This window comes from Oncorhynchus clarkii, chromosome 14, assembly GCF_045791955.1.
Source record: "Oncorhynchus clarkii lewisi isolate Uvic-CL-2024 chromosome 14, UVic_Ocla_1.0, whole genome shotgun sequence".
In the NCBI taxonomy this organism is placed as follows: Eukaryota; Metazoa; Chordata; class Actinopteri; order Salmoniformes; family Salmonidae; genus Oncorhynchus; species Oncorhynchus clarkii.
Window position 1 is genome coordinate 26,607,441 of NC_092160.1, and position 18,346 is coordinate 26,625,786.

General features: G+C 42.3%; 1 protein-coding gene across 2 annotated transcripts in view; it reads right to left on the minus strand.

Moving 5' to 3' along the window:
• Positions 1 to 18,346, minus strand: part of LOC139366468 (mono-ADP ribosylhydrolase 1) — a 169,595-nt gene that overhangs the window by 99,678 nt on the left and 51,571 nt on the right. For both annotated transcript variants that reach the window (XM_071103972.1, XM_071103973.1), the window contains exon 4: positions 5,639 to 5,668. In XM_071103972.1, coding sequence (XP_070960073.1) covers positions 5,639 to 5,668 — 30 coding nt within the window. The remainder of the gene's footprint in view (positions 1 to 5,638; positions 5,669 to 18,346) is intronic.

Consider the following 18,346-nt stretch of genomic DNA (forward strand, 5'->3'; position numbering starts at 1 on the left):
CACGCCCTGGCCATAGAGAGGCTTTTTATTCTCTATTTTGGTTGGGCCAGGGTGTGACTGGGGTGGGCATTCTATGTCCTTTTTTCTATGTCTTGGCCAGGTATGGTTCTCAATCAGGGACAGTTGTCTATCGTCGTCCCGCATTTGCTGGGGGGACGCTGGCATCCAGCCAGAATGGGTGGGGCCAGCTCTGCGCTCGAGACCGCCAGTGCGCCTCCACGGCCCTGTGTATCCGTTCCACTACGCACCAGGCCTCCGGTGGCAGCCCCACGTACCAGGCTGTCTCTCCGTCTCCTCCCTCCAGGTGCTCCCTCCTGTCCGGAGCTGCCAGAGCCGCCCTCCTGTCCGGAGCTGCCAGAGCCGCCCTCCTGTCCGGAGCTGCCAGAGCCGCCCTCCTGTCCGGAGCTGCCAGAGCCGCCCTCCTGTCCGGAGCTGCCAGAGCCGCCCTCCTGTCCGGAGCTGCCAGAGCCGCAGCCCCTCCTCAGTCCGGAGCCGCAGCCCCTCCTCAGTCCAGAGTCGCAGACCCTCAGTCTAGAGGCGCCCTCTACGAGGGTCTTCAGTCCGGGGCCCGCTACGAGGGTCCCGCACCCGAGCCGCCGCCGTAAGAAGTCCCACCCGGACCCTCCCCGTTAGAGTCAGGTTTTGCGGCCGGAGTCCGCACCTTTGGGGAGGGGTACTGTCACGCACTGGCCATAGAGAGGCTTTTTATTCTCTATTTTGGTTAGGCCAGGGTTTGACTAGGGTGGGCATTCTATGTCCTTTCTTCTATGTTTGTATTTCTATGTCTTGGCCTGGTATGGTTCCCAATCAGGGACAGCTGTCTATCGTTGTATCTGATTGAGAATCATACTTAGGTACCCTTTTCTTGCACCTGTTTTGTGGGAAGTTAATTTTGACTTTGTTCAGGGCACATAGCCCAAAGCTTCACGGTTTGGTTTAAATAAAGAACATGTAAGCTTACCATGCTGCACCTTGGTTCAGTCCTTCAGCCAGCCGTGACAAGGGCAATGCTACCGAATACTAATTGAGTGTATGTAAACTTCTGACACACTGGGAATGTGATGAAATAAATAAAAGCTGCAATAAATCATTCTCTCTACTATTATTCTGACATATCACATTCTTAAAATGAAGTGGTGATCCTAACTAACAGGGGATTTTTACTAGGATTAAATGTCAGGAATTGTGAAAAACTGAGTTTAAATATATTTGGCTAAAGTGTTTGTAAACTTCCGACTTCAACTGTATATGGCTGCCAAATATTTGATGAAGAACCAAAAACTACAACAGTTAGTTGAATTAGTCTAAATATATGATCATTAGCACATAGTTTGGAGGGCTCTCAGATATGAATCTTAATATAGCCTATAGATAGAATTAAATACATGAGGGACTTCCTGCGCAGACAGAGATGGTTGCCTTGCTTCGCGTTCCTAGGAAACTATGCAGTATTGTTTTTTTATGTGTTATTTCTTACATTGTTACCCCAGGTAATCTTAGGTTTTATTACATATAAGATATATAGAACTAGATATAAGAGCAACGTCAACTCACCAACATTACGACCAGGAATACGACTTTCCCGAAGCGGATCCTCTGTTTTGCCCACCACCGAGGACAATGGATCGGATCCCAGCCGGGGACCCAAAACAACGACGCTGTAGAAGGGGCAGACGGAGCGGTCTTCTGGTCAGGCTCCGTAGACGGGCACATCGAGCAACGCTCCCGAGCATACTACTCACCAATGTCCAGTCTCTTGACAACAAGGTAGATAAAATCCGTGCAAGGCTGCATTTATTGTAGCTGGGGATTTTAACAAGGCTAATCTCAAAACAAGGCTCCCTAAATTATATCAGCATATCGATTGCGCAACCAGGGCTGGCAAAACCCTGGATCATTGTTATTCCAACTTCCGCGACGCATATAAGGCCCTCCCCCGCCCTCCTTTCGGAAAAGCTGACCACGACTCCATTTTGTTGCTTCCAGCCTATAGACAGAAACTAAAACAGGAAGCTCCCGCGCTCAGGTCTGTTCAACGCTGGTCCGACCAATCGGAATCAACGCTTCAAGATTGCTTCGATCACGTGGACTGGGATATGTTCCGCATTGCGGCGAACAACAACATTGATGAATACGCTGATTCGGTGAGCGGGTTTATTAGCAAGTGCATCGGCGATGTCGTACCCACAGCATCTATTAAAACATTCCCCAACCAGAAACCGTTGGTTGATGGCAGCATTCGCGCAAAACTGAAAGCGCGAACTACTGCTTTTAAATCAGGGCAAGGTGACCGGAAACATGACCGAATACAAACAGTGTAGCTATTCCCCCCGCAAGGCAATCAAACAAGCTAAGCGTCAGTATAGAGACAAAGTAGAGTCGCAATTCAACAGCTCAGACACGAGAGGTATGTGGCAGGGTCTACAGTCAATTACGGACTATAAAAGGAAAACCAGCCCCGTCGCGGACCAGGATGTCTTGCTCCCAGACAGACTAAACAACTTCTTTGCCTGCTTTGAGGACAATTAAGTGCCACTGACACGGCCCGCTACCAAAACCTGCGGGCTCTCATTCACTGCAGCTGACGTGAGCAAAACATTTAAACGTGTCAACCCTCGCAAGGCTGCAGGCCCAGACGGCATCCCCAGCCGCGTCTTCAGAGCATGCGCAGACCAGCTGGCTGGTGTGTTTACGGACATATACAATCCTACCTTTTCCCAGTCTGCTGTCCCGACATGCTTCAAGGGGGCCACCATTGTCCCTGTTCTCAAGAAAGCTAAGGTAACTGAGCTAAATGACTACCGTCCCGTAGCACTCACTTCCGTCATCATGAAGGGCTTTGAGAGACTAGTCAAGGACCATATCACCTCCACCCTACCTGACACCTAGACCCACTCCAATTTGCTTACCGCCCCAATAGGTCCACAGACGACGCAATCGCAATCACACTGCACACTGCCCTAACACATCTGGACAAGAGGAATACCTATGTGAGAATGCTGTTCATCGACTACAGCTCAGCATTTAACAACATAGTACCCTCCAAAATCATCATCAAGCTCGAGACCTTGTGTCCAAACACCGCCCTGTGCAACTGGATCCTGGACTTCCTGACGGGCCGCCACCAGGTGGTGAGGGTAGGTAACAACATCTCCACCCCACTGATCCGCAACACTGGGGCCCCACAAGGGTGCCTTCTCAGCCCTCTCCTGTACTCCCTGTTCACCCACGACTGTGTGGCCATGCACGCCTCCAACTCAATCATCAAGTTTGCAGACAACACTACAGTGGTAGACTTGATTACCAACAACGACGAGACGGCCTACAGGGAGGAGGTGAGGGCCCTCGGAGTGTGGTGTCAGGAAAATAACCTCACACTCAACATCAACAAAACAAAGGAGCTGATCGTGGACTTCAGGAAACAGCAGAGGGAGCACCACCCTATCCACATCGACGGGACAGTAGTGGAGAGGGTAAAACGTTTTAAGTTCCTCGGCGTACACATCACGGACAAACTGAAATGGTCCAACCACACAGACAGTGTGGTGAAGAAGGCGCAGCAGCGCCTCTTCAACCTCAGGAGGCTGAAGAAAGTCGGCTTGTCACCAAAAAACCTCACAAACTTTTACAGATGCACAATCGAGAGCATCCTGTCGAGTTGTATCACTGCCTGGTACGGCAACTGCTCCGCCCATAACCGTAAGGCTCTCCAGAGGGTAGTGAGGTCTGCACAACGCATCACCGGGGGCAAACTACCTGCCCTCCAGGACACCTACACCACCCGATGTCACAGGAAGTCCATAAAGATCATCAAGGACAACAACCACCCGAGCCACTGCCTTTTCACCCCACTATCATCCAGAAGGGAAGGTCAGTACAGATGCATAAAAGCTGGGACCGAGAGACTGAAAAACAGCCTCTATCTCAAGGCCATCACTGTTAAACAGCCATCACTAACATTGAGTGGCTGCTGCCAACATACTGACTCAACTCCAGCCACTTTAATAATGGAAAAATTTATGTAATAAATGTATCACTAGCCACTTTAAACAATGCCACTTCATATAATGTTTACATACCCTACATTACTCATCTCATATGTATATACTGTACTCTATACCATCTACTGCATCTTGCCTATGCCGTTCTATACCATCACTCATTCATATATTTTTATGTACACATTCTTATTCATTCCTTTATACATACACTTGTAAGGTAATTGTTGTGAAATTGTTAGGTTAGATTACTCGTTGGATATTACTGCATTGTCGGAACTAGAAGCACAAGCATTTCGCTACACTCGCATTAACATCTGCTAACCATGTGTATGAGACAAATAACATTTGATTTGACATTGAATCGCCTCAACATTAGAGTAAACCACTTTTGCAGCTTCAAAATGACTAACAAATGATTTTGATAATGAGTGACAAAAGGTAATGCAGTAACATCCAGTTACATGTGTAGCAACTTAGTGATTATTACAATAGCAACATTGTTGTTACATAGGACGTTGATTTATAGTTGCATAATAATGGAGTTATTCCAGTAGAATAAGAAACAGTCACTATTCCTCTTGTGTACAGTAGCTACAAAAACTCTAAGCTCATTGCTATGCAATTAAAATGCAATTACCAATGTATTATATAACATGCTAACAAAATGTTCCAAAAGTAACTACAATTGTATTACACAGGAACAATAACGGTTTAATGTTAAGTGTTACTGAGAATGCCAACAGTAACAACATGTCTATTAACTGTAGAAAGGAAATATCCAACAACTTGAATCAACTATAGCCAAGGTAGGTGGAAAATCATGTTAGTTTGTATTCTGAGCAAACTATCCCTTTAAAGATGTTATAGTGTGTGTTTGAAACAAGAACACTTACCCTCAGATGGACAAAGAGGTTCAGAGTTGTTTTTGCTAAGCATCCAACTTGCTATTTGCAATGTTCGCAAATGGCTTAGAATTTCCCTGCAGTATTTTCGGGTATCATTAAATGAATTGCAGCTTTCAACCTTTTCATTGGCATGTTGAAAGAGTCATATGGTTGTTGAGAGTCAAAACGTATCTATACTTATCTGTACAACTTATTATTGGTTAATTGGTTTGATTATGTACACCTGGGTCAATGGACATTCAGAATGAATATTTACAGAATGTTCAGATAGAAATGTATTGTGTAGATCAAATATGACTGTCAGATAGACTGGAATAGTATAGGAGATTGTTTGTGCTCTATTCATTCTATTGTTGTCATCAACATGCAGTTCCAGATACAGCCCTGCCATTAGTTGAAGGCAGCCAGTCCAATTGTTTCTGAAAAGTCGTCACTTCATGAGATCTGTATTGAAATATTTTTGGAAAGTAGTTGCTTTCTCAGATCTGTATTCAAATCGTTTTAAAAAGTTGTCATTTTTTTGGGATCTGTTTTTGGGATTTGACTAGTTGTAGTCACCTCCAAAGTAAGTAAACCCCAATTTTTATTTTACTTTCGATGAAGCATAGTTAACTATAGTTATCCTAGGTCTAACACACACACACACACACACACACACACACACACAGTATTCTTTCTCTCCAGGAACAAGGGAACAGAAATAACAGAGTAAAGAGCGACAGAATGACTCACCTCCTCCTCCCCCCAGCAGAGTCTTGTTGGCTGAAAGATAAAACAGAAAAGAGAAACATCATGAGAAAACATTCTTTATAATGCAAATATACCTTCTAGCTGGCAGGATTGTATAGCCCTTCAAGGTCTTATTCCAACCTTCCTGGAAATAAACAGCAGTATGGCTGAGCCATATATATATATATATATATAGCTCTGGGATTGGTCCATTGTGTCATCAGCGCTGCCTCTGACTTATGACCTTTGATCTCAGTGATGTCACAAGCTCCATCCTCAGCCTTCATCACTCAATTGATTTGAAGCGGGCTGGAATAAAATTCAGTTATTTCGGTTCCTGCCCTGCCACCAGGAGTCATGATCCAATACAGAGCAACTTTAACCTGACAGGCTGGTCGATATGAGGACACCACAGCACCACACCAGCCAGATGCAGCACTGGACACTGGTTCAGTGTGTAACTCTTCTGGACAGCTAGCCATTCAGACAGGGAAATACAGGGGAGAGGAGAGAGAACAAGAGGGAGAGAGAGGGAGATTTTAGACATTGATATTTGGGACAGACAGCATCCCGCCTATCCAGGAGCCTTTATTCACATGGTCTCAAGAGAGGAGAGGAGTGAGAGGAGCGGCCGAGAGGAGAAAAGAGGAGCGAGAGGAGAGGAGCGAGAGGAGGCAGCAGAATGGCAACATCTGTCTGTCCCTCTGGAAGACAAAAGCATTAAAAACAGAGCCCAGCGCATGCACAGCCAAAACATGTCCATGTGCATGCACAACCACACACACACACATATCTCACACACACACACACAGACGTGGACTGACAAGATTGGATGTTGGTGTAACCATGGAAACTCCAAAGCCCAAAGGTTTGTTACTAAAACCTAGTTAATTAGAGAGAGAGAGAGAGAGAGAGAGAGAGAGAGAGAGAGAGAGCGAAAGGTGGAAAGAGCGAGAAAGAGGGATAGAGAGGGGTGGAGAGAGCGAGAGAGAGATGGGTGGAAAGAGCGCGAGAGGGAGAGAGATAGAGAGATGGTGTCAGAAAGAGGTGAAATAAGTACTTAGCCTGTAGAGGTGCCTCTCCCACTTCTGTCAGTTAAAGGATGAACGTGTGAGAAGAGAGAGAAGAAAGTGAGACAGGAGGATGGGCAGAGAAAAAAAAGAGAGATAAAGAGAGATAGTGTGTGAGGGAGAGAGACTGGGGAGACAGACAGAGGGGTGTACCGCTGTTACCCCAGGGAGAGAGGTTTAACATCTGTTAAACCCTTATGTATCCTTCACCCCAGAGAAAGAGGTGTGAGTGAGTGAGTGAAAGAGAGAAATAGAGAAACTGAATATAAATCCTAATATACTGTATATCACTGTAAATTAGACTCTTTCCAAGTGTTGTACAGATGTAGGATCTTAATTTGAGCCAGTTTGCTACAGAAGAAAAAATTATCCTGCAAATCAAATCAAATTTTGTTGGTCACATACACATGGTTAGCAGATGTTAATGCGAGTGTCGCGAAATGCTTGTGCTTCAACAGTGCAGCAATATCTAACAATTCCATAACTACTACCTAATACACACAAATCTAAGTAAAGGAATAAGAATATATACATGAATGATGAACAATGACTGAGTGGCATAGGCAAAGTGAAATATATTGTATAAAATACAACATATACATATCAGATGAGTAATGCAAGATGTGTAAATATTATTACATGGCATTATTAAAGTGACTAGTGATCCATTCATTAAAGTGGCCAATGATTTCAAGTCTGTATGTAGGCAGCAGCCTCTCTGTGTCAGTGATGGCTGTTTAACAGTCTGATGGCCTTGAGATAGAAGCTGCAAGAGGAAATGTGAATTATTATAAGGATTATATTTCATGGACATTTTTGAAGGGGTTGATAAATTTTTCGTAGGGGTAAATCATGTCTGAAATTTCAAATGGCATGTTACAAACTTCAGAAGCCTTTAAACCTCAAACACACTACGTTTTAAATATCCTGCATTGCACAAAATGTCTCCTGCAACAGGGTGATCAAATTAAGATCCTACATCTGTAAATGATGATAAACTCGATACATGTTTCAGTTAAAGCTAGAATCCTTAGTCGCTACATCAATTCATGGACGTATAAATGAATGATATGTACCCACTGATTCTAGAAGAATATAACTTCTAAATGCCTCATGAGCTTAGTTCAACTGTCATACCCCATCAGAACCACAAATATAATCTTGTTTAACTCCAATGTGTGTAAACAAACACTATATCAACTTACGCTATGATTGTGATATCATGGATGGCCAGTCCTTGCATCCATAGCTGTCTATGAATTTGAGAGTGGTTACATTTCTCCAGGCCCATCTTCAGGTTTTCACCCAAACAGAGGTGGGTTGGCCACTTTGTTATTGTTCAATTAGGGATTCCAGATTAAAATGAAGTATCTGCTGATAAGTAGTACTGTTATTTTCTTTTTTTTAGAGGGAGGTGACACAGGCGGCACTGAGAATGAGAGAGAGAGAGAGAGAGAGAGAGAGAGAGAGAGAGAGAGAGAGAGAGAGAGAGAGAGAGAGAGAGAGAGAGAGAGAGAGAGAGAGAGAGAGAGAGAGAGAGAGAGAGAGAGAGACAGAGACAGAGACAGAGACAGAGACAGAGACAGAGACAGAGACAGAGACAGAGAGAGAGAGAGAGAGAGAGAGAGAGAGAGAGAGAGAGAGAGAGAGAGACAGAGACAGAGACAGAGACAGAGACAGAGACAGAGACAGAGAGAGAGACAGAGAGAGAGAGAGAGAGAGAGAGAGAGAGAGACAGAGAGAGAGAGAGAGAGAGAGAGAGAGACAGAGAGAGAGAGAGAGAGAGAGAGAGAGATAGAGAGAGAGAGAGAGAGAGAGAGAGAAGGAGCAGCACTACATTTTTGTGAACATAAACTAAAAAGATGGAGCGTAGCCTACCTTCTCCTGGAAAGGGAAGTCATTCAATTATGACTGGACAGACACACACAGAGAAACACACAGAGAAACACACAGAGACAGAGAAAGGGCACGGAATGGAGGGGAATAGGTGATGTGTACCAGACTTTGCTTTCTGCACTGAAAGGATGGACAGAGCAAGGGTGACAATATATCAATTGAAAGAAAAGATGGAAAGAAAATCTTGCTGTGACTGACAATGAGAGAGTGAGTGAAAATCAGTGGAGGCTGCAGAGGGGAGGACGGCTCAAAATAATGGCTGGAACAGAGTTAATGGAATGGCATCAAACCATGTGTTTGATGTATTTGATATTTGATACCATTCCACCGATTCCGCTCCAGCAATTACCACGAGCCCGTTCTCCCCAAATAATGTGCCAGTGTGTTAAGGCTGTTTGTGTTTGTGTGTGTGTGTGTGTGTGTGTGTGTGTGTGTCTGTGTGTGTGTGTGTGTGTGTGTGTGTGTGTGTGTGTGTGTGTGTGTTTTTCTACTGTTGTGGTGTATTTAGGGACGCTTGGAATATACTGTAAGACTGAATCCTGTCTTGGTTTCATAACTGAACAGTGATGCTGAGGATGATGATGATGATTCTTATGATGTTGCTGCTGATAAAAACAACAGTTCTGTACAATGTATCCAGAATATATATTACTCTATAATCCATCAGCTCATCTCCTCCATCTCCTCTCTTTTATTCCGTAAGCAACATGTTTGTGTGTTGTTCTCTCTCTGCCCTTTCACCTCTTATTCCCCTCTTTCTCCAACCAAACCTCTCTTTCTTCCCCTCGTTGATTGGATTTTGTACATTTGATTGTACTTTCCTTGGTCAAAAAAACAGGAGATTCGTAATTAGAGAATGCTCTACAGTGTCCTAATAACAACCTTCTGAATCTGTGAACACACGCAGCTGAAAAGTCACAGGCCTGTTGTAGCCTAAAACAACCACTTATCTAGTAGAATAAACCAAGGCTATATCTCTTTTCAGGGAAATACTAAAGCATATTTTTCTGACAAAACGGTTTGAGTTATTTTATGCACAGTGTAATTTATGCACAGAGGTGTAAAGTACTTAAGTAAAAATACTTTCAAGTACTAAAGTAGTTTTTAGGGGTATCTGTACTTTACTAATTATATTTTTTAACTTTTACATCACTACATTCCTAAAGGAAATGATGTACTTTTTACTCCATACATTTTACCTGACACCCAAAAGTACTCGTTACATTTTGAATGCTTAGCAGGACAGGAAAATGGTCCAATTCACACACTTATCAAGATAACAACCCTGGTCATCCCCACTGCATCTGATCTAGTGGACTCACTAAACATTAATACTTTGTTTGTAAATGATGTCTGGGCGTTGCAGTCTGCTCCTGGCTATCTGTAAATAAAATAAAACATTTATATTGTGCCCTCTGGTTTGCTTTATATAAGGAATTTAAAATGATTTATACTTTTGATACTTAAGTATATTTTAGAAATTACATTTACTTTTGACACTTAAGTATATGTAAAACCAAATACTTTTACTCAAGTAGGATTTACTGGATGACTTTCACTTTCACTTTCATTTTCTATTAAGGTATCTTTACTTTTACTCAAGAAAATGCTACTTTTTCCACCACTGCACAAAGCCAACAGGTGTGGGTCAAACTGAATGATTAACTGAATGATTAACTGAATGATTAACTGAATGATTAACTGAATAATTAACTGAATGATTAACTGAATGATTAACTGAATGATTAACTGAATAATTAACTGAATGATTAACTGAATGATTAACTGAATAATTAACTGAATGATTAACTGAATGATTAACTGAATGATTAGCTGAATGATTAACTGAATGATTAACTGAATGATTAACTGAATGATTAGCTGAATGATTAGCTGAATAATTAACTGAATGATTAACTGAATGATTAGCTGAATGATTAACTGAATAATTAACTGAATGATTAACTGAATGATTAACTGAATGATTAGCTGAATTAAAAGGACAATATAAAAAGAGCTGGTTGTGTTGCACATGGTGGACTTGAAATAGTTTCTGGTTTTCAAGGCAAGGCTAGTGTGACTGAACCACAACGACCTGCTGAACAGACAGAAGACCGTGAGCTTCACGCGCAGGGATCACAGCACGGGCTCTTGGTAACACCTGGGTTGCCCTTTACCAAACGGATTCAAAAAGAGACAATGACATTATATAGGCTATAGGCTATAGATCCATAAGGCTGTATGGAAAGGTTAGTTAAAATGCATAACCATAGACAGACTAAAGCAAATGTTTTAACAGATGTGACACCTATTTTAACATTAGTTCAGGGTGAAGTTATAGGCTACAGTTCTATTGTTAGGCACAGAGACTCCGAGCTCCCAAACAAAGCGACGCAGGGAGCTAGGGAAACGGAGCGCAACGCTTATTTAATAGGTTAGTGACTCTTTCCCTCACACACACACAGAGAGAGAGAGAGACACACTGGGATGGAGATGTAACAGCCGTGCGAAGGCGGTTTCCACAGCGATGAAGCATTTTGGAGGCAGTTTTTAACCGCTGTACATAGAAGAGAGAGAGAAAACGATCGACTCGACAAGCCTGAGATCGGCGAGGGAAGACCTGAATAAAAAAAGGTAGTATCATTCTATATGCTAAAGTACATAAAAACAGCCTCAAATGAGACTTTACATGGTTCATTTTAGGATAAATGATATCGGAATACAACAGGTTTATAAGAGGGGGAATAGGACAGAAAGGGCACTCTTACACACTTAGTATTTGTGTGGTGCATATTGTTTCGTATTGTTTGGATAAACAATTAATCCTGTGTGTGTGTGTGTGTGTGTGTGTGTGTGTGTGTATACTACTCAGGCCAAGCACAAAGGACTACAAGTCAGCATAGGATTTAAAGTTTTTTGTGTGTGTTTTCACACACACACGCACACACACACACACACACACACACACACTAAGTTGTTTACACAAACGCAACATATTGTGCAGCACAGCATCTCAAGCACAATAACCAGGAAAATATGACAATCAGAAGTAATTTAAGCATACAAACACAACAGGGTTTAGAGTGCATAGAGATCAGTTGTCTTACAGTTTCACTGGGCATGAATTAAAAACAACAATATGCGTTACGCACACACACACACACACACACACACACACACAGGATTATTACAGAGCAAACAGAGCCATATTGAGATTAGAAGGAAATTCTCAGTGCCGAAATGTTACAGAACATCAGATTAAAGACAGAGAGAGAGATGGAGAGAGAAACACTGCACATTGGCAACATGATGAGGAGAGAATGCCCAGAAAATACAACAAAGACAATTGTAAAACCAAGTTCCAGTCCCAGCACTTGAGTAATTTAGGCTCTACTAGTCCAATCATTTCAGAGAACTGTGATTTCAACTTCAATTCAGTTACAGAATTCAGTCAAAATCAAACAATTAAAAATATACAACATCATCATGGTTAGACCATGCAATATTATTTTACCTAACTGGTCTGGTATCATTTTACACAATGTCGGCTGATGTATTAACGATGTATAAAAACAAAAGCAACGAAACCTTTGTGTAGGGGTCTATTTAAAACCAAGGCCCCAACCTCTAGGAGACATTCTGGAGATGACATAGATTACATTCTAAATAAAGATATTAGAGGGATGCATTACAGTGAGGGGAAATTCATGGTCCATCTGAGTACACACACACACACACACACACACACACACACACACACATTACATAATAGTGGATTATGGCATTAAAGAGCAGTGTTTTGCAGCCCTAGTTATTGGCGCAGGAGTACAATATCACAATACACCAGACCCACACTGCTGCAGTAGGAGTCACAGAGTGAAGTTCAGGGACTGAATTTATTTCAACAGAATATAGACTGTAACCTTTACTCCCTCACTATATCCACTCTGAATGTTTATGTGTGTCTCTCTGATGAGGTGTGTATGTGTGTGGGCCTTGGGAGGGGTGTGTGAGGTGTGCGTATTGTTAAATATGTGGGCCTCTGGAGTGAGTCGTGTGTGTGTGGTGGCGTGTGTGTGTGGTGGCATGTGTGTATGAGCAGTGGTGTCCAGCACTTAAATTGCCTGTTTATTCTCAGGGTCTGCATCATTCAGAGATAGCGAGGAAAGAGAGAGAGAGAGAAAGACATGAAGAGAGAAATGATTTGAGCTGCATCAAATAGGCTGCATTTATACAGTAGACTGTGATCATGCTTGCTACGTGTTTGACAGGGAGATGAAGCTGTGTGTGTGTGTATACAGTGTGTGTGTATACAGTGTGTGTGTATACAGTGTGTTTGTATACAATGAGTACTTTGTGTGCGCATACAGTATGGGGATGAGAATCTGACTGGGATAATTATTCCCTACTCAGTTTAAAAGGAGCCTTCAGCTTGGAATACGCAACTGATTTATGCAAAACATATTCACTGTGTTTGTGTCGGTCTGTGTGAGTGTGTGTCGGTCTGTGTGAGTGTGTGTCGGTCTGTGTGAGTGTGTGTCGGTCTGTGTGACTGTGTGTCGGTCTGTGTGACTGTGTGTCGGTCTGTGTGAGTGTGTGTCGGTCTGTGTGACTGTGTGTCGGTGTGAGTGTGTGTCGGTCTGTGTGACTGTGTGCGAGTGTTAGGGGTGTGAACGTTTAAATGTTAAAACTAAGTTGGGATTCTTAACGTTAGGAAAATTCCCTAACGATGTTATCCCCACATAATTAAAATCACAGTACAGTTGCCACAAAACAGTTATCCGTGTTATAGCCTAACTAGACGATAGGCTATAACAGCCTGGGGAAAGTTGTGTCTTTTAAATCAAACCAGAGAGGAAGATGCAAACCTTAGGCTACTTGGGTGAATTTGTGAGGCATGCAAGACAAGAGATGGCAAGATGCAGATTAGCAAGACATATGAGCACGGTTCTGGCTGCCCCTCACTCTCCCTCGCTAATGATGCCAGTGTGTGTTCAGTCAGAGCGCGTGTTCAGTCTTCGGTCTGTTGCCTGTAGAATATCCTAGTTTATTCATGGGACTGATGTCGTGTATCTTTGGGCCAGTCTTGAGACCAGGGTACTCTTCGTTGCTGAGTGGGTAGGGGTGTTTTTGTCTCGTATTCTGAAATGACAGTAGGCTACCGGTAGCCTGTATCAATGACCCTTTTCATATATAATAATGTGTCACCTCGTCTGTTAGGGTAGGCTACACTACGGCCTTTTACGTGTCTAAAGTAATGCTGCTTCTGAAGCAGGACTAATTTCCATCACTATGCGACCAAAACTGTCAATCAAATAATCTTGAGCTGCTCCGCTTCACTCAGCCTGCTGCCTGCACGCAGACCACTCTCTCCTAAAAAGGTACTTTACAGTTCTTTAAATACTGTGATTTAGCAAGACATTTAGTAGAAATAAAGTACATCTAGCTATCCTACCATAAAAAACAGCATTAACAACCCAGCAGCACATCAATCAGCGACCTTTATTGTTGTCAGGGAAACAATAGAACATTATAAGTCGGAGCAGAATTCTACTGTCTGAAAAGATACAAGGTGCATTTGTAAATTCGCTCTGGTTATTGACTCCAATTTCAGAGCACTCTCGTCTGAGTGTGCCAGAGCGCAGAATAACTGATGAATTTACGAACGCTCAACACCCGTTGAATATGGCCGGTGTCGGTAAACGTCGGCAAAAAAGCGTAATTAAATTGTTGCCAGCAGCACAGTTACAGTCACCAACGCTCTAGATAACATGAAAACAGCCTAACCAGCTCTGCTAGGGAGAGTAAAATGGTCAGAGTGAGGTGTTCTCTCATTTGTGTCTGGAAGTAGCTAGCAAGCTAGGCAACGTTAGCCAGTTAGCTTGAGTGCTTGACTGCCATTGTGAGGTCAGAACGTTCAGATCATCCCTACTCCTCGACCAGAGCATCCAGTGTGGCTCTGAACTCTCCGAGAGCGAAACGCTCTGAATTTACAAATGGACAATCTGACAATGCTATGAATTTACGAACGCACAACTTATTTATCAAGATCAAGACAAGTGTCGTTGTCGAGTGTTGTTGTTTTGTAGGAGTGTGGACGTATTGATGACAAATAGACAGTATGGCTGAGGCAGCAGAGCCCACGGTGGATCAGCGCATAAGTTTTTATTAATTGCTACACTAAGGGATGGTACATTTCCAGCTAACATTTCATGTTTTGGAGCTCTTTATCAGTTTATAGGTTAGAAAGCTAAAAGTTCCTTGTTCCTTGCATGCCATTGGCTGTGGACTTGGGGGCGGCATTCAGCCTGGGAGACAGTGCTGCCTGTCAGGCATTGTTCAAGGCTTAAATGCCCCACGAGAGCATTTTGATCAACGCAGCCACAGGGCTCATTGATGAGGTTGTTACCGCGCATCTGTACAAATTCATGGATAATACGTGGTACTTTTGATTATCTTGTGATCTCGACAAAACTCGTTATGTAATGATCATGAGATAAATAATTTGTGATCTCGACAAAATAACTCGTTATGTAATGATCATGAGATAAATCATTTGTGATCTGGACAAAAGGGAATAATTGTTTTATTCATATGTCCTCTCTGGACTTCTGTACTATTGAAATGTTACTGTGGCTGCGTTCTGTCTGTAAAGGGTGGCACTAGACAGAACTTCATAGGACCATTCTTCTACATTGTGAATTGAGTGGAATTGTATTATTATTTTTTGTTATCATTTTAACGGAAAAACAGTTTTTTTTTTAATCGTTGTTTAAGCGTTAAGCAAAATTGTCCATTTGTTACATCTCTAGCGCGTGTACAGTAATGTGCACATTTTTTTGTGTGTGCTGTGCTGCCATTGCATGTGAACAAAACTCTATGAGAGCTTAAGTTAACAAACAGTGTAGTTAGTGTTCGTTTACCTGATATTTCATTGATGCAACAACGGTACTTCCTTCAAAATAATTCAACACTCCTAACAATTCCATTACTACCAGGTACCAAAATAATACAACACTCCTAACAATTCCATTACTACCAGGTACCAAAATAATACAAAATGGTGCTTGTTGTAAGGAATGTCACAAATAAACCAAACTGTACAGGTAACTGCCCAAATAAAAGAAACACTAACATAAAGTGTCTTAATAGGGTGTTGGACCACCACGAGCCAGAACACCTTCAATGCACCGTGACATAGATTCTACGTGTCTGGGATGCGACACCATTCTTCAATAAACACCAACATAAAGTGTCTTAATAGGGTGTTGGACCACCACGAGCCAGAACAGCTTCAATGCACCGTGACATAGATTCTACATGTCTGGGATGCGACACCATTCTTCAATAAACACCAACATAAAGTGTCTTAATAGGGTGTTGGACCACCACGAGCCAGAACAGCTTCAATGCACCGTGACATAGATTCTACGTGTCTGGGATGCGACACCATTCTTCAATAAACACCAACATAAAGTGTCTTAATAGGGTGTTGGACCACCACGAGCCAGAACAGCTTCAATGCACCGTGACATAGATTCTACATGTCTGGGATGCGACACCATTCTTCAATAAACACCAACATAAAGTGTCTTAATAGGGTGTTGGACCACCACGAGCCAGAACAGCTTCAATGCACCGTGACATAGATTCTACGTGTCTGGGATGCGACACCATTCTTCAATAAACACCAACATAAAGTGTCTTAATAGGGTGTTGGACCACCACGAGCCAGAACAGCTTCAAAGCACCGTTGCATAAATTCTACGTGTCTGGGATGCGACACCATTCTTCCACAAGAAATTCCATAATTAGGTGTTGTTGAAGATAGTGGAAAATGCTGTCTCAGGCGCTGCCCCAGAATCTCCCATAAGTGTTCAATTGGGTTTCGATAAATTACGTATATAAACTCTGGGTTGCTGATGCTATGTACTGGCCAATGAGAGGCTTTGAAGCCACCGTTCGGCATATTGGCACTCCTCAGAAAAGCAGTCCACCATAGGAATGAATGGAATTCTACAGTCTTTAATTTAAATTGACAAAATACATGTATTTAAGTATTTGGGGACAGTAACATTAATACTTTCGAAAAATATGACTTTAAATTTTAAAAAATGATTTTTTTGTATGTTTAGCTCACATAATAGAATAAAAAGGTACACATTAAGACCCTTAAGATCTAAGCCCTGTCTAACCCCGGGGAGGCGATTCTACTAAGCTATATGGAATTGTTTTAAGGTCATAAGGTCATACCAAGGATCATTTAGTCATTTCATTTATAATTTGAAGACCCCTTGAAGTATCAAAAAAAGATATAAAACAATGATTGGATGAAAAAATGCTTTTGGTATTAGCCCATACAAACACATTGAATAACAGATTCACTTCATGGAACAACAGATACAAACATCTGAAGTAATTTGTTCTGAAGTGTCTGTCCTATATCTGAGAAATGCAGCGCATTCAGAAGGTATTCAGACCCCTTCACTTTTTCCACATCGATAAATTACAGCCTTTTTCTAAACTTCATTAAATAAAAATGTTCCCTCATCAGTCTACACACAATACCACATAATGACAAAGCGAAGACAGATATTTGTAAAAACAATACGGAAGTATTCAGACCTTTTGCAATGAGACTCGAAATTGAACTCCGGTGCATCCTGTTTCCATTGATCATCCTTGAGATATATTTCTACAACTTGATTGGACAAAATACATGTATTTAAGTATTTTGTTGTTGTAGTGGGGACAGTAACACCTGTAGTATATTCACAAATTCAGCACTCCACCAATCAGGCTTTTATGGTAGAGTGACCAGACGGAAGCCACTCCTCAGTAAAAGGAACATGACAGCCCACTTGGAGTTTGCCAAAAGACACTTAAAGGACTCAGACCAGGAGAAACAAGACTCTCTGGTATGATGAAACCAAGATTGAACTCTTTGGCCTGAATGCCAAGTGTCACATACCTCATGTATTTTCTGCACTACACAATGATATGGGCAGCGACTATGTAACACTTCTACAACATACAGAAGTGTGCTGGTTATCAAGGGGCAAAGTATCAACACGTTATTTTGAATGGAAAGACGAGTTTAAAGTTTTCTTTACAGGCCATCATTTTCACTCGTCTGACCGCTTGCATGATGACGCGTTTCTCACACGACTGTCCTGTCTGGGTGATGTTTTTTCTCACCTGAATGATCTGAATCTAGGATTACAGGGATTCTCCGCAACTATATTCAAGGTGCAGGACAAGATTGAGGCGATGATTAGGAAGTTGGAGCTCTTCTCTGTCTGCATTAACACACAGGTCTTTCCATCATTGTATGATTGTTTGTGTGCAGATGATCTCAAGCTTACGGACAATGTCAAATGTGATATAGCGAAGCACCTGAGTGAGTTGGGTGTGCAATTATGCAGGTACTTTCCTCAAATGGATGACACAAACAACTGGATTCGTTATCCCTTTCATGCCCTTGCAACAAGCAGTTCTGTGAAAATGTAATTTAATCAGAAGCCATTGACAGATTTCTGGATTGGACTGCGCTCAGAGTATCCTGCCTTGGAAAATCGTGCTGTTAAGACACTGATGCCCTTTGCAACCACATACCTATGTGAGAGTGGATTCTCAGCCCTCACTGGCATGACAACTAAATACAGGCACAGACTGTGTGTGGAAAATGATTTAAGACTGAGACTCTCTCCAATACAACCCAACATTGCAGAGTTATGTGCATCCT